The sequence below is a fragment of the Betta splendens genome, chromosome 9, assembly GCF_900634795.4.
Source record: "Betta splendens chromosome 9, fBetSpl5.4, whole genome shotgun sequence".
Taxonomy (NCBI): Eukaryota; Metazoa; Chordata; class Actinopteri; order Anabantiformes; family Osphronemidae; genus Betta; species Betta splendens.
In genome coordinates, this window is record NC_040889.2 from 18,102,959 (window position 1) to 18,125,919 (window position 22,961).

Below are 22,961 nucleotides of genomic sequence, written 5' to 3' on the forward strand. Positions count from 1 at the left end.
CCGCTCCTCCGAGGGCCTGGAGATTCTTTCCTGTGATGTAAACCCTTTCTCAAGTCAGAGGCTGTTGACTTTATTTAAAACGTCCGCCAGATTTTTATGAGCATTACGCAAATGAAATGGTTCGCATTATGCGTGAACTATACGTTCCGCCGAGGCATGCGCGGCTGCCGACAGCTGGAAGTAACTTGAGCCCCTTGGTCACTTATCAGCTCTGGCATCCCTGCCATTTCCCATAGCCATCTTCAAGCCAGAAGAATCCAGCCATTGTTTTCCTCTGTGTGGACCCTGTGTTAACTCAGCAGTGCCTCACTGATTGTTGCAAAGATATTAAAGAAAATGGTAGATTTGTCTTAGTCCACATAACCCTGTCTTGTGACATCCAAGCTGTGTGTGTGTGTGTGTGTGTGTGTGTGTGTGTGTGTGTGTGTGTGTGTGTGTGTGTGTGTGTGTGTGTGTGTGTGTGTGTGTGTGTGTTTGTTTGTGTGCGCATTGTTGGGCTTCTACTCGATTCAGTTGTACGGAGCAGCTGCACCTGCCCTGTATGTCAACAACGGAGTCTGGAGCAGGCACTCAAGAAGAGAGGTGGCTTTCACACCATTGGTCTCAGTGAAGTTGCTTTCTTTCCAAAGACAACAATGACCACGCTGCTCAGTTGCGCCACGAAGCTTTTAGGCTCTATGGGCTCGGCGCCTGGTCTGTGTGGCCTCCAGATTATCTCCCGACTGAGCCTTCTACATACAGGCTTATTGGACTTCCTCGCGTCCCCTTGTTTTTCGCGGCTCCAGTTTCCAGGATGCTTTTTGACTGTCTGTTTTACACATAGAGACAGGATCCCCCGTGGGGGTTGTTAGGAGGTTACAGGGGGGCAGTAAAAGGGTCAGGGAGAAACTGTCAGTCTATTTCCTTTCTCTGGCCTTGGGAAACTACACCACAAATCTTTTGCATATTTTTAGCATCCTTACTGGGTTTTTTCTCTGCGTATCCACAGGAGAAGATAAAGTTATTCCCAGTCCACGAGCTCTTTTATTTTTCACATGGATTGCTTATTATAAGTTTTGTCTTTTTGATGCCATTCAAATGCTATGCTAAGACCATGTCCAGCATGCGGTCTGTCAGTAATGTACATGGTCTGGGATCCATCATCTTTATTTGTTGGTGCATAAATCATTCTTCCATAGAATTACTGCGCAAACCTCTGCTGCTGGTGGCCTCACACCTGAACGTCTACAGCTGTTTTTTTGCTCTGAGCGTCTATATGCGTAAATGATGGATAAATGCTAGAATGTTGAATATTGAATATAGTTGTTTGTAGTTTGTAGTAGAGCAACTTTTCATAAACCGGATGAGCAGGAAACTGTTAATGATTATGTCGAACAAATCAGCTACTTGTCAGTGACTTATATATAATTATATAAAAATTATTGTTATAAAATGTGTTGGGGTTCTTTAATTGAGGCATATGGATAGTTTCTACTTCTAGGCTCTAGGAGAAAAAATAGTGTCTGTGGAAAATGCATTTTCTTGGTACTTTAAATCATGCTAGTAATGCACAGGCTTCAACAGTGATGCATAGAAATTATAGTAAATGGATGTTCTGGCAATGTTTTTAACATGCTGGTCACATGTACCTTAACTCTTGAGTGCTGCAAACTGATTTGGCTGCGGAGGACCGTGCGTGCAATCATCTAAAAAGGCACCGATTTGTTGTATAATTAGCAAAAAGCCAGCGTCATGTTCCTGTTCCTGTGGCAAAGCTGTCGTCAAGGTCACGGCAGGTAATAAGTGCTCACCTTCAGCCATCACACACATACACACACACACACACGCAGGTCACTCGCCTGCATTCAGGCGGCGCATGGAGAGGATCACCTGACTGGCACCGCAGCCCAGACACACGTTTTACCTGCTGCACCACATTTCTGGCTGTGTTATCTCTGGGTACATCAATACCTCTGTCTGTCCGCGGCTCATTCCTTCTGCGTGTGTGTGTGTGTGTGTGTGTGTGTGTGTGTGTGTGTGTGTGTGTGTGTGTGTGTGTGTGCGTGCGTGCGTACGCGCGTATTAGGCAACTGCACCAACTAAGCCAGCGTACATGTTGTTCTGTAGCGTTTCCTGCGTGTTTAGACCATGTTTAGTTCTTATCTTTCTTTGTGTTTGGGCAAGAGGCGCATCTAGTGATGCTCATCTGCTTCATCGTCACACAGTAGGAACAGCTAGTACTGTACTGTGGAGAGAAAAGACAATGAAGTGGTGAGAAAGAAGTGTAAAGCCAATGTAAGCGAATCAGCTTGGAGCCCCACTCGTACATTTAACCAGACTGTTGATCTTTTCTAATGCCACTCAACAACTGTCCCTCTGAACAGAAAGGTGCACGCCAGTAGAAACCCCTCTGTTCTTGCTTCGACCCACCTCACCACACTCCACACTCACTGCTCAACTCTGCAGCTGCTCCGCGCCGCGGAAACCAAACGGTGCAGTGCAGCTGGGCTCCTCAAGACAGCGAAAGGGGAATTTTAATCCTGCAGCCCCCCTCCACCCCCCACCCCCCTTTGGCACCAGTCAGATTTATTTGGTCATAAAGAAAGGAAAAGCACCCCGCCATCTGAGAGGGGCTGGGAAGGGAGAACGCAAATTGCACCAGAACCCCGGTTGCAGAGTTGGAAACGCAACAGGCCAGGAAATTACTCCTCAACAGGTCAAAGTGCTGAGAACACAGAGGAGTCTAATTAACTCAGGTAGTGACACATTACTGGAGCGGCGAGGCGGCTCAGCTCCGCCCGTCACACCAGAACCAGCCCAACACGCAGCACTGGAGATTCTCAATCTGATACCACTCACAGCAAGGCCCCACTGGCCGCAGGCGGACCTGCACGTGTCCCTCCGCCGCCCCCCGCGGAGCGCTCCGAAAACAAACTCTCCAGAAAGTCTCCAAGCGTTTCCAGCTGTCAGGTTCCCGATGCCGCGGAGCGCTCCTAACCCGATATGACGGGGCACGGCGAGGTGAGGGTCAGGCTTCGAGGAAGATTCATAACATGTAACTCAAACTACGAGTATTATATTCATAATGGCCTGTGGTTGAATGGCCGTGTGCAGCGCCCATTGTCTCTCGTCTCACCTTCGCTGACGTCTCGTCTTACAACAGACACGGCATGTCTTCACACATATTCAGTGCCACGGCAAAAAATAATGAAAACCGCAATTATACAGCGCTGGAATGTAAGATTTACCGCAGGAGTTTTACTCTAGTAGATCTATTCTGTGTCTCTGTGTAACAGGAGGGTGATATTTCTAAGGTGCAAACTTTTCACATGCCTCTTTGCTCGTCTATGAACCAAATGGGACTAAAGTCACTGAAATGCAACGTTCAAACCTGCGGGTGATAAATATTTCACTGCGAACGTCTGGCACCGGGGCACACACAGGACAGACTGTGGCTCTATAGCTCTAGTGCAATAAAACACAAGACTGTTGTAAACCAATACTTGATGTACAAATCAGCCACTGTCAGTCTGTGTACATCAGAAACATGCTGCTCAGAGATGATGCTTAATCATGTGGCAAAAAGCAGCATTTATGCGATTTTCTATTTAAAAGGTCACCGCAATCAGAAAAATACGTCGACTCCATAGTGTGAGCTGGTGTCAAAGCGCCAGTTGTGCTTCATGTATAAGGTTTGTGTGGTGAAACTGGTACCACAACTGCTCCTTTCTTGACTGTGCTGTCCTTTAATGATACGCCTTAGCCTCTGGTAGCTGCTTAGATTCAATTTCCTTTTTTTTTGCATGGGAAAACTTGTGGACTACATCTTCCATTAAAGATATGCAAAGAACGCACTCAAGGAACAGAGCACTACACATGTAGCTTAGCGGAGCCAATCAGGATGTTCAATATGAAATAGTGGGTCAGAACATTACCCTGATTTAATTTCCTGAGACTCTTAATAATCACTGGGCTTTTAAATGAAAGACGCTCAAATGAGGGAGGGGAGGAAGAACCAAATTTAATGTTTCTAATAAATAATGGGATGAGGGGTGGGGGTTGTGTAGCTCTTTATCATGGCTCACCATCCAACCTCTTACCTCCCCTTTTGGGCCTTTAGGAGCATCCTGTGACCCCTGACCTCGCGGACAATAGGGGCCAGGACGTTTCCCAGTGAGCAGCGATGGAACCAACAACAGGAACATGAGGGGTGCTCCTGGGAAACAAACTGTTTATTGTGCAGCAGGATGGACAGCCCCTCCACGTCCCAGTCACTTACTCTCACACACACACACACACACACACACACACACACACACACACACACACACACACACACACACACACACACACACACACACACACACACTAGTTGCACACCTCTGCACAGCAAAATCCTGTCAGACAACAGGTGGTTCTTTTAATACCACTGATGTAGCAACAGTTCTCCCATGCCTCCACAATAAAGGGTGCAGCACGCACGCATGTGTGTGTGTATGTGCGTGTGCATGTGTGCGTGTGTTGCCCAATACTGCTCCTAAAAGAAAACATTTTTAGATTACTTGCTTCTTTTATCAGTATTTATTCTTTATATCATTGCATGACAATTTCTGCACAGTTTCAAGCTGCACGTGATAAGTTTATATTTAGTCGGACTTTCTATTTGATAACAGAACCAGGCCGTTTGTTGGTGCTGCCACTGCCTGTGTCTTTCAGAGGAAATCCCTTCTTTGTCTCCCAAGGAAGCCCAGCAAACTGGGAAAACCTGAATTTATCATCACAAGTCGAACAGCTGGAACACATTTGATTATGGAGAGTCACCGCTGCATGTATTAGTCAACACTCTAGACTAGTTATTACCTACGCTCCAGGGACTACTCATTGCAAGAGCAGCACAATAAAATAGTTTCCAGCCTGTCAATCACTGTGCCAGAATAGTGGTGCAACTCTGAGACACAGAGGACTTGGGGGACTGCTTTTTAAGTGTTTAACCCCAAAGGATTACTGGTGCTTTATGACTGTGTGTGTGTGTGTGTGTGTGTGTGTGTGTGTGTGTGTGTGTGTGTGTGTGTGTGTGCTTCACATGATGCACATCTTATGAGGGTGGATCAGGGGTGATAGACACGGGACTGGATGTGATCTCATGCATTTTTTTCCTCTCTGAGGAGAGGCATTAAATCATCATCATCAGAAAAGAATTATAAAAAGAACAATAAATAACTTAGAGAAGGATGAATTCCTAAATCATGACTCTTTTACAATAAAAGTTATGATTAGTGGCATTATTTTATGAAAAATTTGAATAGTAAATTATAGCTGATTCTCAGAGGGTGCTTAAGTAGCATTTTCTTTGACTTATATTTTTCACACATTAAAATCATTACATTGTCTGAAGCCTTAAACTCTTAAGGCTTTAGTTTAAACTGCAAAATGGCTTTTAAAATAGAATGACAACACTTTAAAACTGACTTTGTTAGACTTACACCTAAGTTAGAAATGATTTTCATTTCTAAACAGTTCTCTCTAAATAGGTTTCTTCTCTAAACAAACTAAAGTTAAGTAATATATGTGGGCCTGAACCCCAGCTTGTAAATGACATATCCCATAACTGACTATGCAATTAGGCCAATAAATCCTGCAGAATTCTCTACAGCCATCATTAAAGCAAATAATGTCATTTAATAAGCCCGTCCTTGTACCTATAAATGTTTATATGAGCACATGATGCAAAGCTTGCAAGCGAAGAATTCCATGCACTAGCTTGTGTTTAAAAACAGAAAAAGTCACAAAATGCACATATAAAAGATAGTAGTCATCGATCTAAGAGGTAAAACTAAAAGTGATACTGACAGAAGCTAAAGGAACATTTGGGGAATTATTTCAGGTCAAAGGCCACCTTAACACTGACAAGTAAAATCAAATCACAGCTGAGGAAATGAGCCATGAAACACTGATTGCTCCATGCATAATGACCCCCTTTTTTTTAGTTGCGTAGCTCAAGAATTATTTGATTGTGCAGAGTGCTGACTTCACTGCAAACATGAACACTGCTTGCACATATTGCCTAAGTGTATAATCAAATCAAGACCATTGATACAAGGGGTGAACAAATATATCTTAGTATGTGTGAACAATGGATCTTTGTTGTGCAGGAGAGCCCTCAGAAAGCTAATACACTGAGGGAAGGTAGAACACCTCTGGGGACTGTGAGCCCAGTTTGTGCTCAGCGTTAATTGGTTGCCTTTTTATTGGATAATTCAGACATTAGCAAAGACCCATTTAAGTTAATTTTGATAATGACAGTTAACATATGTGCTTTGTCATAGCGACCATGGGAAAAGTGCCACCGAGAGGAAAATACTAAAGCTCAGACACAGCTTTAGCATAATTGTCACGGTAAGTGGAAAGCTTTCTGGTATACAATGGAACGACTACTAACAGTGATTCATGTGGCCCTAAAGACAGATCACTGCATTCTGCTCAGCTCACGGTTTCAAATAACACCACTATAGGCTATGTTCCTCGTGAGACGGGTCAGCTAAGACCGTACCTCCACCCATATCATCCCAGTTCTGACATGTTCACGCCTCGGCTCATACATCAATTTGGAACTTAGGGCACCAGTTCTGTAACTAAAACCTCAACTTCTGGGTATAGGTGGGAAATTCCCCATACAGGTTAGTGATATGGCGAAAAAAAGACACGTCTTGTTTATTGCTTTGAATGTTTACAATGTAGCGTGCACCACGTAATTGAAGTCTTGCTAGAGTCTCTGCGGGTTTAAAGTACACAGTAGCGAGCAAATCAATGTGATTTGAGATTTCAGAGGAAACTACAGTAGGGTCACTGTGGGAGACTATGTGAACTGAAGCTTCAGCCAACAAAGTGTGGGCTTGCCTGTGTCTGAAAACCTCATGCTGATAAATGGCCTCTCCAAGTAGACAAACTCAGAACACAAGGCCCCTGCTTCACAAGACCCAAACTGCTACCTCTGCTGCTGGCTGAATCTGATTACAGGCAGGCCCTGAGGACAGGCAGGTCATTGAGAGCACAGAGATGAGCAAACAATAAGATATTATCTGAAGGAATCTTCAGCTTTGCAAAGGAAAATGGTCCCTCTCAGTGTCACATTGACGATAGGATGCTCAACCTGACACTGAATCAGCCATTTAAGAGAATGAACACTGCTGCCCATTCATACATACCCACTAAAATAATGAGAGCTCTTTTTTCACTCTTGTTTAAGACATATAAAGGAAAGCTCATGACGCTTTTCAAGACAAGGCAGTGCAGAAACCAGAGCATGCAGCTGACTCAGATGAATATGTCTTCACAATGATTGAGTATTGAATGAACAATTCTATAGTCTTTTTCTTTATTTAGTATTTATATCTAATACAAACGTTTGGGTTCATTGTACTTTACTGCTCTATTGTCATTTATATTTTCCACTTGAACAAATACATTTAAAAATAATCTTTACAATAATCAATAAACTATGTGATGTTGAGTTTGCTCCCTATTACAGAAGTGCACATATGATCTTATGTATTTCTTGGAGTGTTCTTTTCCTGCTCTTTTCAAATAGTGACATCTTGTGGACACCTGCCTTTAATTATTGTACTACAGTCACAAAGACCACACATGGCTTAAATATTATTGTGTTGTTAAAACAAGTTTTGATCTCGTAGTAGCTACTTAAAGAGCCTTTTTAGAAAGGTACAAATTAAAATTATAAAGGTAGATTTTGAAACCCTAACTTTAATCAGAGGTCAAAAGAGGATAGGTATCATTAAAATCATGTGTGTAAATGCATTATATTAAGAGGTATTCTGAAGTTTTTGCCCTAATTATTTATTGAACAGGTGGCCAAAACATATGAAACAAATATTCATTCTCCACCTGCTCACAACATTCTCCACCTGCTCACCATCAATAATACGCATATATTGTGTTATATTTCTTTTAACTCAAAAATGATGTTAAGCAGTAGAAATCAGATGCAAAGGGGATGCATTAGATTGTACATTCTGTCTAATAAAGTTGCTAAATATCGTTTTAATGGTAAATTAGAGTTTAGAACAAGTTAGACGTCAAACGCCCTTCTTAAACAAAATTATCATCTACTCTAATAACTGTTAATCTACAACTAAAAATGTTAAAAAGACGATTTCAAAATTAAATAATAAAAATACCCTATGTCGAAGTCGTAGACTGTAGAAAAAGGTTGGACTACAAACGTGTTATTGGAAACATGAAGATTCGAGAATCACGGATTGTGGGTTAGGTCTCGCGATAGTACCAGATCAGTCTAGCAGCAGTAGAGTAGTGGGGATGCGAGGGGAGGTAGCAAAATATCTCGCTTGTTCTGTGGTAGTTCAAGAAAACAGCGATATTTAACGTTCAGTTTGCACCAGAGATTATTTTACAAAACATTTAGCCTGTTATATGCCCGACGTTTGTTCCTGATACGTAGAGTGAGACTTGGAAGTACGCGGCCACAGAAGCTAAATTGTATGTGTCAAGTGCTAGCTGTTAGCTGACAGGCTACTTAGCATAGCCAGTGGAGCAATGGCGTTGAAAAGAATTCAGAAGGTGAGTGTATTTCTTTCAAATGTCTGCCGTACCGCCTGGTAGACATTTTTCTAAGGGTGGGACCCCTGTGTGGAATTAATATCAGTGTGTAACCTATTCTCCAGGTCGGAGTAATCTTGCTTGCCGTTTATGCTCCTTCAAAAAATAATTCATAGACAAAGACGAGCTAACAACTGGTGGCCCTGTGGTGCATTGCTACAGCAACTACTAAAGCAGCACTATTCTCATGACAGCTGCGTTTTTATTTGTGTGTAATATTAGTATTTTCTTTCAGTCACGTTACTTTATTCAGCGTGTATTTAAATGATGCTAGCGGTTTTTGAATAAATGATTTATCAGTGCAACACTATGCTAGCAGGTAGTTGGCAAACATTGGGCTGTATTTTGGTCCTGGGTCTGGCTGACTGACATGGATTTGATTTGCACACGTTGCTAGTTATTAGCTCGCCAGTTGTCTTTCTCCTCAGTGGCCACTAAGAGTGCGGCTGGTGATGTGTTTAGTCGGTGAATGACAGCTGCTTGCTTGTAGCCAAAATTGAACCCTGGTGTCAGTGTTGCCATATATGGCGTGGCAAATGGGGCACTGGAGCAGGCCACGGTGTGTATTTATATAACATAGATAGGCTTCCTTTCAGAAGACGTTAAATAACTCATTTAGTTTCCGTCTTACCATCTGTTATATTGCTGTGTGTTCATTGTAACCCAGAGTATGTCATGGCATTTTAACACAGTGGCTCTATTAATTGTTGCTAAACATATTTACAACACTACCGCCCACTACTTCATCACTTTGCCTTGGTTATTTTGAGCATCAGCAATGACTACTGACTAAAATGCAGATTAAATCATCTGAGTTTAGTTTCTCTAAATTTATATTAACCTGATTTATAATGTGATTCTCATTTCAAAGGAATTGTCGGACCTGCAGAGGGACCCACCTGCTCAGTGCTCTGCTGGACCCGTTGGAGATGATTGTAAGTTAAAGATTTGAAAATACTGGGTCACTGTATGTGTGTGTGACAATATTTACAAGAAAAGTTTTTCTATTCCTCAGTATTTCATTGGCAGGCAACGATAATGGGTCCGGTAAGTGTGACGGTATTTTAACCCAAATCAAATGTGCAACAGAGGCAATGATATTTTTGTTAACACACTTGTTTCTATCTATATTTTACTAGAGTGACAGTCCATATCAGAGTGGAGTATTTTTTCTCACTATTCACTTCCCAACAGACTACCCCTTCAAACCACCTAAGGTGAGTAAGGGTCTTTGTTGCGTGTAATATATTGAGGCACTGACAAAACACTCGAAATCTCAAACACATTTTTTTAATTTACTTGACTATTGCAAAAGGTACAGCCCACTGTACATATTTAATGGGGGGGGAAACATCACTCAAAGGTAAACATTGTTGTCGAGTGAAAAGTAACATGCTGCTGCAGTCACATCAAAGTGTTGAAAAGTTTCCTACCGCATATTAGCATATAGTAAACCCTATTTTGGGGGTGAGAAGATTTTAGAGAAGAGTTGTGGTATTACTGTCTTGAGGTCGACAATATTATAAAACCCTGGGTAATACCATTGCTAATTGTTCAGCAACACAAAAAGCAAAAACAGATATTTATTTTTGTTTACATTTTGAGAAAAAAAACTTCAATAAGCTTTATAGTTGGCTTTACTGGAAAATTGTAAAATAAGTTTTCTGTTTTGTCACAGGTTGCATTCACTACAAAAATTTACCACCCTAATATCAACAGCAATGGAAGTATTTGTCTGGATATACTGAGATCACAATGGTCACCTGCACTTACAGTATCAAAAGGTAAAGTATACTAAAAGATAAAGTTTTATATTTAAAATATAACATTCACAAAAAACTAAGTGCATAAGATTATTTTGTATACAGTCAGTCTCATGTAGTCTCAGGCCAAATCTTAGACCTTAGCAGTTTTAATGCAATCTTTTTGTGTTTAATTATTCCACAGTATTATTGTCTATCTGCTCCCTTCTTTGTGATCCAAACCCTGATGACCCACTGGTTCCAGAGATTGCTCATACATACAAGGCTGACAGGGAAAAGTGAGTGTAAAATGAATGTCATCACAGCTTTGCTCAGCATCAAACTGACTCTGTTGCTTTGGAGATAAAGTTCACCTGAAAACCGTTTTATTAATTTGCATGTGTTTTGCAGATACAACAAATTAGCACGAGAATGGACACAGAAGTATGCAATGTGAGAACGACTGCAAGATGAAATTAAAAAAAAAAAGGTGAACAATAAACATTTAATATGTAACTTGAGGCAAAAGAGAAACCGAGGAAATAAACTAGACAACAGCCCATCTTTTGGAGAAGGTAGCGATACAGTGAGGTACGGTGCCGCCTGGCTTTCCATGTGCTGAGCTACTACCATTTGCTGTCCCTCATGACCTGTATGGATCTGCTGAGCAGGACCTGACGGGCTCCTTAAAGCACTCCCATATGGAATACTGGAAACTCTTCACACCACACAGACTATAAATGGTTACTCCTGCTATGTCCTTATCATTATCACTGTTGCTATTCATATTATTTTCACTATCAGGAAGTCATATCATTGTGCTTTTCCGAAGCAAATTGTTTTATCGGTTTAGATGATAGGCTCTCCCTTTTATTTCAGAAATACTGTCAATGCCCCACTGGATGTCTTGTTTTTACTGTATATCCATGTATTTGGTGGCCTTTCTGTGTTACTATTATCAAATGGTATATGTGCAATTGAGGCAGAATGTTTTCTGTTCATCATGAAATAGTGTAGTGCCATTACCAGCAGCTGATCTGTTGGCACGTACTGTCCCTCCCCGAAATAATGTGAAAGATGTAAAGAAGGATTGGTCACGGTTACCCGCTCACTTTCAAAATACAGTATTCCGTGTCGGAGATGATGGAAAGCTCACATTTTGCTGGCCCCTGGCCTCGGTGCTGCAGGGTTCACATAGCAAACGTCCGCATACTTTTTCTCACACATGCTGCCATTGCTTTTATATCCTGTATAAACGACAGTTAATGGCTGGTGTCAATAGTGCACAAAATATTGCTGTTGTATGTCATGTTCCTTATGTAGCTATAAACATAGCTACACTTTGGCATATGGCCAAGCTGTGTGCCACCTCCTCAGTACAGTTACTCAGGTATTTAGCAGATCATCAGCCTTTACATGCAGTGACTCATGTTGAAAAGAATTACCAGGGCCCATAATATCAGGCTTCTAAACATAGTACTGATTTGTGTTTGTGCTCATTTTCTTGCAACAATAATAGCTTATGCTTCCTCAAGAGGCAAATAGTCCAAGAGGGATTAGCACTTTTTATGCATATATGCCCTGATGGTCTGTGTTGCATAAAAATATGCTGTCTCAGAAGTGATGTCATTTTGTCAAAGGGAGAGTGTTTTCCTTTGTCGCTCTCCAGTTGTTTTTGTCACTACTTTTATTTATATCTGAACAACACTTGCATGTGAACAGCTTTTAAATTATGCTGGTAAAACACGTACTCACTGTTATTTGGAGGGGGGGTGTTTTCTCTCTTTTTTTTTTTAAATGGCCTTTAGTTATAACTACTGTCACATTCAAAAGGGGAACATAAACAGACTCAATCTGGTAATTTTAAGTAATGTGCATCTTGTTCTATTATTTAATGAAGACAGTAGTTTGCCATGAGAATTTCATCTGCTTTTTAAATATCAGGTGGTGTGAAGTTTGTAAGCATTTCTTCATAGTTAAGATCAGGTTTTCAAAAATTTGTTCCTTTGGATTAAACCACACTGACAGTAAAACAGTTTCTCTGTGATACATGTGACCTTTTGTATTGTATCTAGCTTTAGGTTTAGGTTTATTTCCATTAATATCACCTGAATTAAATATGATTGTGATGTTACAATGTAATATTAGTTTTAATAAAATTAATTGTGACTGTTGGATAAAGTAGTTAGGAAATGCTATGATTAGACAAATCATAGATCATAATGTGCTAACGCTGCCAATATAAAGGGAATTAGCTGATGTACTGTACTGAACCAGAATGGATTTATCTGTTGAGGCATTACTGAATGAATTGCACCAGAAATGTTCATAGTAAAGCATGAAAATTTTAGAAGCTTTGATTGTAGAATAAACGCCATGGTTTAGGCACCAAATATAGATTTCTATAATTGCTGGCTGTTGTAGGTAAAATTGTCCAAACCAGTTCTGAAATACAGTTTATGCTGAAGGGTTTAAAATATATATCTTCTAAATGCAGTGAAAGTATTTTTTTGTGGAAAGACAACAACTGAAGGTGTATTGTGTGTAATAGTTCCAGTTCAACCTTGTGTGTAATGTTGTTCAACTGAATATTTATTTCAAAGCCGAGTTTCTTCCAACTGTACGATTGAATGCAGCCTCAAGTCATCACAAGTGATGACGCATGGACTTCCTTTACCCAGCGTGCTCAGTAGAGTTTATATAGGCAGCTTGGCATGCTTTGCACTCTGGAGAACCTTCTCACAGCCATTTGCCAGATATCAGGGATTTCGTCATGATTCATCTGCCTAAAACCTTTGACAAAACCTTGAAAAATTTTAGCCTTAACCCTCATTTTGTATATAGAGAACGTATCAAACTGTAAATGTGCTTATACAGGGCTGTATCCCCTCTTGCAATGGCTGAGTCGTTTCATCAGTAACCATGGAAACCTGCATAAACGGTACACTTCTCTGTTCAAACTTCAGCCTGGCTTTTTCTGAATGCAGTACCAGCCGTCATCTCTTTAATTCGGGAATATTTGTGCTTGAACCGCCACCAAGAACATCCACAATTCCTCACATAGCCTACACAAGATAATTGATAACATAAATAAAGCTCATCTTGGTTTACCTCTGTCTGCAGTCCATTTTGTGTTATGTAGAAAAGACGGCAGTTAAAGCCAGGACCAGACTTGTGTTGTTTATTGAAGAAGCGGGTGAAGTTAGTGGCAGACTTCAGCCTCTGATTGGGCAGGAAAGGAAGCAGTTAAGGAGCTGTTCAATCACAATGCCACAGTTTCTAGGTTTTACAAAACATTGTTTAAACAGGCCCACATTTAAGCCCACAAGAAGTATCTGCTTCAAACCAGCTCTAGTTTATAAAGGGGACTTTACACTTTCTGATTTGCTTGAAACCTATATTCTCAGTGTGAACATTTGAAAATGGTCTATTTTGCCTCTTTTATGGGCCAGGTCAAGGTTAAAAAATCATAACGGGTTTATAATCCACCCCAGCCCTTAATTGTTAAATGACAAAGAAATAAAAGTTGCAAATACATCGAGGAGTTATGAAATGTAAGTAACTTTAGTTGGAACTTGATAATGTTTGGTAATAATGCATACCTGTGGGTGCTGTATGGGTGCGTTTGATCATAATATATGCCTTGCTGGAATTCTGCGGGGCGGACACAGAATGTTTCCTTTTATCACACGTTTCTAAATTAAGACTGATGTATTCTGGTGTATTTCAAGGACTATTCAGGAAAAGTATTGCTGATATTTAACAGGTTAGAATACCTAAACTACAAACTAACCCCGCGCTATCGGGATATACTGTTACCGCATGTAGGGAACCCTCGCTGAAACGCAGCCTCTGGCTAAACTAGCTTCACGCGCAGCTGTAAGTCAGCATCGTCGCCACTCCTCCTAATAGGAAGGGCGCATCCCGGATAGCTAGCTGGCTAGCTGTGCTCAGCGTAACGATGGCAGTGAACCTCAGCAAAAACGGCCCTGCAGTAACGGCTGCCTACAAAGAAGTGGTGGATGAGAAAGCCAACACCAACTGGTAAGAAGCGGCATTTTGTAAACACTGCGTTTTGGTGCATTCGTTGAGCTACACTGATGGCTAGCATTGGCTTGACAAGTAAGTTAACCTTAACCCAACATTACCGTTAGCTATTACCGTGGGGTAAACTTAACCTGTAACCAGGTTGAGATGATTCAACAATCTCAGCAGACCATGCACTAATTAAAAATGCGGTACCGTCAGCAACGGCCCGCTTTGTTGATAGGGGTATTTGGCTTTGTCACGTTCACTGCCAGTCTGATGAGGCTATAACGTTAAATACGGGCTAGCTGAACAGCTAGTAAGCGCACTAACTAGGTAAATTAGCATAGGCTGGGGCGTAACTAACCAGGAGGCCGAGGACTCAACCTTCATTCTTCCTTTCTGTATATTTTGTAACAAGGTAACCCGATAGGCTGCCAGCTCGGTCATCCACTTCCTGGTAACTTATCACAAGTTAAACATGAGTAAAATGTGAAAGTGAATTTCAGCAGCTTCCTCTTCTTACGTTATCTAGTGTTTAATCGCAGCCCACAATTAGCCTGAAGTTTAAAATTGAACCTGTTGATGACGGCTGCAGTGCTCAATGTTGACCTCAATTACTGTATCACTAGGAGCAATTGTCCGGGGACTCCCGCTGGCTCCACATCCGCTGACTGTTCGCCGTCGTTACCTTCTCTCAGTCTTAGTCACTGCTCAGCCACCTGCCGCCTGAGACAGGGCTCGTACTGTTATTGATCCTCTCTGAAATTACGCTCACAGCAAAAACTATAGGTGAACCGCTGGCATAGCATGTGCTCTTGCTTCGACTGATTGCAGCATGAGGAAGGACCTGCCTGTTATGGAGAAACTGAAGTGTGTGTCAGTGATGATTACACTGGTCCTTAAGCTATGGACCTAATGTGTCCTCAAAAAAAACCACTGTCTCCAGGTAATCTGCGGTGATTGTGGCTTTTGAGGGCCACTCCTACTGTGTACACTGCACTGATTTGATTGAAACGCCCTATGGTACTGCGTTTGGACTTGTCCTCCATCAGTTTAGGCTTAAATAGACAACCCCAGGGCCATTTTAAGTAATTAATATGTTCACCAGTTAGTCATGACTTAAATAAACATAAAAAAACCATTGCATCAAAGTATGCCCTTGGTCTGCAGCAGTTGTAGGTGGTACATGGTAGTGTTAGACCCATGTTGTTTCCATGACCTAAGGCTTCTTGTCAAATATCACATGATCATCACATCGGTTTTGGTTTTCCTTCATCCTATTGTTCATCTGACATTTATCAAAGGTCATCAGATCTTATCAACCGTTTGTTTACAAACTACCTATACACCTAATAAACTCCACACCTTTTTAAAAGGTGCCCTCCTACAATGATAATTGATGGTATTTACTTAACTTGCATGTTTTAAGACTGACGATAGGTGTTTATCATTTCACTTTATTACATGACTACATTGCAAAACTGCAAAGATTTTCTTTTACCCTAATAAACTGTGGCCCTCCTATGTGAGCTTTATTACTTATAGTCAATTATTGCTGAGCAAAGTAAAAATAGAAAGCTTAAACATTATCCTTGTGGCCGTCCACAGCATGTTTCAAAAGATGATTGATGTATTGAGACATCAGAAAGGTTGATTACTGTACATGTTTGTTTGAAGAACATAGAATCATGAAATTTTACAAATGCCTCAATTTTATTGCGAATTGAATAGTGCCTTTCATAAAGTATTAAATAGGTTGTTGTTTTTTGCTTGTCTGCATGTCTTCACCTGTGCTATTTTCATATCTTTTAATCTGGTTTTTCCCACAGGGCCTTGTTCACTTATGAAGGGAACAGTAATGATATCCGCCTGGCAGATAAAGGAGGTAAATGAGTGAATATCGTTAGTTTTGTGATCTTGATACAAAATGATCAAATGTGTGCAGGAATGGCACTGTGAGCCGCTAAAGTAGTGGAATATCAGGACAAAAGGCTTGCTTGCCTCGGCTGCCTCACCCCATCATTGTAATAGGAAAAAAATGTGCACAGTTACACAAGCAACCACAGTAACTATTTGACTTTTCCACATTGTTTGCATATCAGATGGGGGACTGGAAGAGTTGGTTGAGGAACTTAATAGTGGAAAAGTGATGTACGCTTTCTGCCGAGTCCAGGATCCAAACTCTGGTCTTCCTAAATATGTCCTCATTAATTGGGTAAGTGCTACTGTGAATTATAGTGCATTTGTTTGTCTGCTTTTGGAGATCCCGTCCCTGAATTATTCTTTGTGTTTTAGACTGGAGAAGGTGTGAATGATGCCAGGAAAGGCATATGTGCAAATCATGTCAGCTCTATGGCCAATTTTCTTAAGGTGAGTTTGCCAAGGTGGTTATGTATGAATCAAATGTACGTTAATAAAGACTTTGAGTTTCTAGTACAAAGCATACTGCAGACATTGTTGAAATAATGTAACAGCTTTGATGAATAGCTTTTTAATGTCATTCATATGGTGTGCATTTAAACAAGCTACTGGGTAGTGCTTGCATAAATCAAGCTAATTACACTGGGTGTTTCTTTTGGGTTTTGCCTGTGTTTTAAAAGGAACTGTTATTTTTGTGCTGTTTCAGGGGGCCCATGTCACAATAAATGCCAGAGCCGAGGAGGATGTGGAACCGGAGGCTATCATGGAAAAGGTGGCCAAAGCCTCGGGAGCCAACTACAGCTTCCACAAAGAACGTTCCAGCCGCTTTCAGGACAGCGGTCCTCAGGGTCCTGTGGTATGCACCCATGTTTGCTTGTCTTTGATGAGGGAAAGATGAGCAGCTGGCTCGCTCCCAACTAACATCCTTGGAATTGTTTTCCTTGCACTTTTGATGTAAAATATATTTAACACCTGTTTTTCTCTTGCATTATGTGAAAGTCTGATGCGTTGCTTAGACAATCACTCATTTTTGTCCTTTGCTCCTTTAGGGCTCAGTATACCAAAAGACTAATGCTATGTCTGAAATCAAAAAGACCAACAAAGACAACTTCTGGGCACAGGCAGAGGTAGGATCCATAAACAGATACGACTACTTCTGTGGAATACACAGCTTTACATACAGTAAATATATAGTTTGAAGATGGAACACTTTCATCCAGGATTTTTAATCAAGGTAATTGAATTACTGGGGGAATAATTTCACCCCTAACAACAAAGAAAAAAAGTTTTTTAAACATCTGACACTGCTGTTTGTGTGATTGAAATTTTGGTTTAGCAGATGCACAGTTCTGTTAATGATATTTGTAAAACAGAAAGAGGAAGAGAAACGTCGTCTGGAGGAACGGCGCAAGGCTGAGGAGGAGCGGCAGCAACTGGAGAGAGAGAGGAAAGACCGAGAGGCCAAGGAGGCAGCGCTGAGGGACAAAAGAGACAAGGAGAGGGCCTCTCAAATCGAGCAACAAAAGTAGGTAGCAGCTTGAGGAAAGATGCTCACTGTTCACCGCTGCTTAAAAATGAATTTTACATTTCCTTTAATTTTTACTTGTTTATTAGGAAGTTCCAACAGGAAGCTGCAAATAAAGAGCAGGAGAAATGTCGGGTGAGTGTCTGACTGTCCCGTTATCTGATTTTGGCTGCCGTAGAAAGCAGTGGTGACAGTGGACCGAATGTGGATCGGTGCCGATTTTACTTTCATTTTGAATGTCGCCTGCTTTTATTTATTTTTTTTCATGCTGAATAAGTTTCAGTAGCGCACATGTCTTGCAAACACTCAAAGTTAGAGCGATAGTCATTCTCAGCAGTGCAAACGTTGCTATTACCATCATTAGGAGGAGCAGGAGGAAGAGGACCAGACAGCCCAGAGAAAAGCAGTGAGGAGAGGTGAATCTGTGGAGAAGGCCAACGTGAGTCTCCCTGGAAGCGATCTTGCATCTGAGCTAACTTTCTTCTTTCCTGCCTTCTTGAAGATGAGCCTCGTCTCTTTTCTAATCAACTGTGAAGCCTTTGAAGCTTTGAAACGCCTGTCTTCCAGTCTTTATTCAAGATGTCTTTTTTTTTTAACAATTCACCCCTAGAAGTCTTTAAGCCCAAACTGATTCTTGCCTTTATGTATAATCGTATCCTCTAGGAGGCAGCCTCTCTAATTTCTCAGCGTGCTGTGAATCCCAGGGACATGTTCAAGCAGCGAGAGAGAGGAATAACTCCCAGTGACTCTGACGTTCCCTGTGCTGCTCCTGCAAGCCCACAGCCAGGTAGCTCCACATAAACTGTTAGCCATGACTCTGTTTGCTGTAAATGTTACAGCCTTCTCTAAACCATTCTCTGAGGTAGTGGTAGGTACTCGCTGGTCATTTCGTTGGAGCTTTAATCTCCTCATCAGAGCGTGCAGTTGTCTCATAGTCATATTTACATTGTGTGTCCATTCATGGTGACCTCTGTTCTTCTCCTCACCTTGTCTGCTCTTTGTTTTTTTCTCTCTTGTTCATTGTTTTGCTTGTTTTGGGGGGTTCCATGTGCGACTTTGCTCAGGGCGTCTGCAAAGCCCTTTTCTGTCTAAGCAAGTGTTTGAGTCTGAGCGAGCCAGCTCCCCCCAGCGCCAAGTATCCCCTGTGCCAGCACGCTCTGCCTCTCCTGTCCGTGCCACAGGTGTGTGCTTACACACACATACATATACTAAACTAGTGTCCTGCTTCTGACTGTTGTTTCTGTGTGCCATCATCTTTATATTCCATATAATCATCATGCTTCCACTTGCTGTGTTTTCACACAGTTGTTATTGTAAGAAATTTTAGTTAGTGTTTTGTCAATGCTCGGGTAATAGTGTGCCAGAGATGCTCTGAATGGGACTGTCTGGGGCTGGTGGTGTATTCCATTTTGTGTGGTGAACGTGATCTTTGTACCTGCATGTTTGCTTATGTTTTGGGTGATAAGAGCCTGATGTGGGTGATGGACAATCCAGGTGTGAGTATGATGAGCAGGAGGCCGTCCTCCAGGAGCCGAGCAAAGGTGGGGCCCATTTCACACAGCACCAGGCTCAGTCATAAACCTTTGATCAGCTTCCCAATCCCCCTGGTTGTCTTTGCGTAAAAGCAGTATTTCCTCCCATCAAACAGCTGCTACTGCCACCTGCTGGTAGAGGTGCAACTTAGCTCAGCCACTGTCACGCTTAATAATGTTATCTCTGTCTTCAGAGGAGCCACCAGCTGCCAATTCATACGTTGAAGAGGTGACTTATGAAGAGCCTGCACAGGTGGTTGTTGACTTGACTTCCAGTGTTTTTTTTGTTTTGTTTTTTATCTTTTGTGTAATTTTATTTGCATTCAGAGCTTAACAACTATTATTTCCTAGGTTGAGGAAACTAATTTCTATGAGGGGACTGAGGAAACATCAGATAGAGGCAGCTGTGCCAGAGCCTTATATGATTACCAGGCCGGTGAGGTTTTATTTTGTTCTTTAAATCACTCCTGTGGCACATTTCAGTGCTCCATTAGTTATTAAATGATGTTATTAAACAGTGGCCTCCTTTCTTCCTCAGCTGATGACACTGAGATCTCCTTCGACCCAGATGAAATTATCACGGGCATCGAGATGATAGACGACGGCTGGTGGAGGGGCTTTGGCCCAGATGGCCATTTTGGAATGTTCCCGGCCAATTACGTGGAGCTTATCTAGCCCGGAGTAACTCCACCTCCCCCCACTCCTGCAGATCATCACTGTCTCAGCCTAAGAGAACCTCAGCAGCAGAACAACACACAGCGAGGTCGGTCCCCACACAAGTCATCCGGCTGAAATGGATCAAATAAGTATCTATATCATGGACCAGTGAACAGGGGTAATTACAGGCCAGACAATTTTGAAAGCCCTCATTTCAAGATAGAAGTTTCATTAAATGGTAAATGTTTCAAGCAGCTGATGGTTAGACATAGTTTATGGATTTATGAAAACTATTAGCTGAACAAACCCCACCCCTGAAAAGTCTCTACCTACAAATGTGATGCAGTACTGAATCAGCCTTAGTTACCTTCTAGTTCACATTCCTCATGAAGTGACTAAAACCAGTTTTATTTCAGGTATAATTTTTTTGTTACTTGTAGCAAATGGTCCTGTAAATTTCAGGAAAGCAAATCTAAGATGGCTGTACCAGCAACAGTATAATTTGCCTTTATTTACAGACAGACTAATTTTTTTTTTATGTGATTAAACTTATCCTGTGAGAAATTTCAAGCTACATGTTAGTGCTGGCAAGGTTGAAGTGAATATTTTAAAACATCGATTATGTTTGCTGTGGTTGAAACTAGTGAGGAGTGCATACAATGGGTAAGTTCCCTTTAACTGTGAGCATATATCTGTTTTCATTTCAGCATATTTAAATAGTCACAGATAGGCTAAAGGGAAGAAAATGCAAATCACGTGTTTTCATCTTGCGTTAGAATCTGGCTGATCAGAGGGTGATTTTTAGCTCATAGCACATCTCAGAATAAATGTGATAGTGGTGCCATATGGACGGGAAATAAGTGCAGCATTATCCTGTACAACATGCTTTTTGACATTTTAGGTATCACACCATTTTAACCTTGGAAAATAATTTGCCTTTCATGTCTGTCATAGTAATACCAGAAAGGGGCTTCACGTGTGCACGGCATTAACCATGTTTGTTTACCCAGAATCTATTGTGATTATGTTCTTCTTAATAAAAAGAATCTATGAGCTGCGTTGTCTTTGCCAACAGACTTCATGCCTTGTAGAATAAGTCTGAAATAACAGAAAAGTTTCAGGGATTTTCAGCCGTCTAACAGGAACTCGTACGTACACACAGACGCAACGTGTGCTCTACAATCAGTTTCCTGGAATGAGGCAACAGCTGGGGAATTCACCTCTAATGCATGGGTTTCATTTTCACATGAAAAATCTGATCTCCCACATCCTTCAGTGAAATGTTCGGGTGAGAATGACTGAGAAACGGTGCACCTGTAAAGTAACCGTTTTTTTTTTTTTTTTTTTTTTTTTAACTTTTGTAATTTGACAAGAAAAGGGCCATATATGTATGTGTGTATATGTATTCTATATGGTCTGCTTTATCTACCACCTTTCACAGGTTTTATTTGGTGCTGTCCCAATATTCACTTTTACCAGTGAGCTCCAGCCCACTCATGCACGTTTATGTACACTGGGCACAATGTCAACACCCTCTGGTGGTTTTAATGTTGTCATAGATGAGGCTGTGATCGGCAGCTGTCACAGCACTGACTCGCGGCTGCAGAGCAGCCAGTGTCCGGGCTCAACGCAGCCCAGCTGAAACCACCAGGTGGTGGTCGATCGTAAGCAGCAGCTCCGATATCTGCCTGTATGTCGGCCTAGCAGATGACTGGCGGTGTTACATGAGCAGTGAGGTTTGCAGGCTTCCTGTTCATGTGTCCTGGTTTGGCAATGTGCCAACACATCGTTAAATATTTAATCCATCAAATACGAGCTGATATTGTCCTCAAATTCAGTGTTAATATTAGCTTTTCATGAATTGAATCATCCTGTTGTGTGGAGTTGGTTTCAGGCTATATTTTTTTCCATACACCTACATCATGTAGAAACTACAAAGACAAAAATAGTTTGACATGTTGGCTTGTGATGGTAGGATGCCCTAAGTTTGCCTTTTCCTCTGCAAACCCTAGTTTGATAACACGTGATGGTTTTGACCAAAACTGACACCTAAGATTCCAGTTAGATGTTTTCAGATCGTTCCCAGGATAGTGACTCACTTCAGAAACCTTTTCTGTGTTGGATTCACAATATTTTCTCCACACGTTGTCATTTTCACTGCGCTGCCCTCGCCTCAACCTTGTATGTTTATGTCAGTGAAAGTCTGAAATGAATAGATGGGGGATTTTCTCAGTCTACAACCCATGTTTTTGCTAATTGTCTCCACATTTGTTATCGGCTGCAGGAAATAAAATAACTCTCAAACATCTAAGTTAAATGGAATGAAAATACAATTCTTATAAATCATCTTGTATGATAAAAAGCTTTCATTTGTTGTCATGGATACTAAGAACTCACTGTGCAGCCGATCCTTCCGTGTGCTTTTTAGGTGAGGAAGAGTGATGCCCAATGGTGATTTAGACGTCTAATCTCTCATTTACATATCTTTTAGATGTAACATTTCTGTGTGAGTCATTTTCTTCATGTGGAACTGTGGGAAGAAAATTTTAGTATTGCATTTATTTCATTTTTTTCCAGGCCCTTGTTTATCAGTCTTTATTGATCATCTCCACTACTATAATTTCTCAAGAAGCCAAAACAAACCCCACATTGTATTTTGTATTTATCAAACTAAAAAAAACTCCCTGTGAGATTTGGACACTTTGTAGATATTTGCTTATTTTGACATTTAAATGTTAATCATTTTGAAATGTCATACTCTATCCGCAACAGACGGCGGAATAGGGCATCCCCCTTTTAAACAGATCAAAAACACTAGGAGGAAATGTGGATCGTTTATCATTCTTCTTGTCACGAGATGCGTCTCTTTATTGGGTAGTGTGGGCCAAAGGAAAATGGAGGGAAGTTCAAGTTGCAACGATACAAGAAGATAATAAAATTGCT

At 41.3% G+C, this 22,961-nt stretch overlaps 2 protein-coding genes and 1 long non-coding RNA gene across 9 annotated transcripts; 2 read left to right on the top strand and 1 right to left on the bottom strand.

Moving 5' to 3' along the window:
• The first annotated feature begins 8,270 nt into the window (after window positions 1–8,270).
• Window positions 8,271–13,465, top strand: ube2d4 (ubiquitin-conjugating enzyme E2D 4 (putative)). Its single transcript, XM_029160876.3, has 7 exons — window positions 8,271–8,574; window positions 9,485–9,548; window positions 9,629–9,660; window positions 9,753–9,830; window positions 10,292–10,397; window positions 10,561–10,654; window positions 10,767–13,465. Exons 1-7 carry the CDS (start codon window positions 8,551–8,553, stop codon window positions 10,810–10,812), a joined length of 444 nt encoding a protein of 147 aa, XP_029016709.1. The 5' UTR covers window positions 8,271–8,550; the 3' UTR covers window positions 10,813–13,465.
• Window positions 13,466–14,309, bottom strand: LOC114861536 (uncharacterized). The gene is made up of 3 exons (XR_003786816.3): window positions 14,175–14,309; window positions 13,958–14,009; window positions 13,466–13,577 (listed from the first exon to the last, which is right to left on the bottom strand). It is a non-coding gene; the product is annotated as an uncharacterized LOC114861536 (long non-coding RNA).
• dbnlb (drebrin-like b) lies at window positions 14,181–21,071 on the top strand. Of its 7 annotated transcripts, XM_029160869.3 has the most exons (15): window positions 14,181–14,399; window positions 16,214–16,269; window positions 16,487–16,599; window positions 16,680–16,754; window positions 17,011–17,160; window positions 17,354–17,431; window positions 17,678–17,829; window positions 17,919–17,964; window positions 18,194–18,268; window positions 18,493–18,616; window positions 18,894–19,010; window positions 19,296–19,370; window positions 19,556–19,614; window positions 19,713–19,797; window positions 19,900–21,071. In XM_029160869.3, the coding sequence occupies exons 1-15, from the start codon at window positions 14,317–14,319 to the stop codon at window positions 20,034–20,036; spliced, it is 1,425 nt and encodes a 474-aa protein (XP_029016702.1). In that variant the 5' UTR covers window positions 14,181–14,316; the 3' UTR covers window positions 20,037–21,071. The 7 variants fall into 7 exon arrangements, with proteins under 7 accessions (XP_029016702.1, XP_029016703.1, XP_029016705.1 ...); XM_029160870.3 differs by lacking the exon at window positions 19,296–19,370; XM_029160872.3 differs by lacking the exon at window positions 18,894–19,010.
• Window positions 21,072–22,961: the final 1,890 nt, after the last annotated feature.

Bases quoted from the DNA above. Each gene is read 5' to 3' on its own strand.
- dbnlb (XM_029160869.3), top strand. From the start codon at position 14,317: ATGGCAGTGAACCTCAGCAAAAACGGCCCTGCAGTAACGGCTGCCTAC. The intron at 16,270-16,486 runs GTAAATGAGTGA...TTTGCATATCAG, and splicing joins CCGCCTGGCAGATAAAGGAG to ATGGGGGACTGGAAGAGTTG. The intron at 16,755-17,010 runs GTGAGTTTGCCA...GTGCTGTTTCAG, and splicing joins CTATGGCCAATTTTCTTAAG to GGGGCCCATGTCACAATAAA.
- ube2d4 (XM_029160876.3), top strand. From the start codon at position 8,551: ATGGCGTTGAAAAGAATTCAGAAG. The intron at 8,575-9,484 runs GTGAGTGTATTT...CTCATTTCAAAG, and splicing joins CGTTGAAAAGAATTCAGAAG to GAATTGTCGGACCTGCAGAG. The intron at 10,655-10,766 runs GTGAGTGTAAAA...TGTGTTTTGCAG, and splicing joins TACAAGGCTGACAGGGAAAA to ATACAACAAATTAGCACGAG.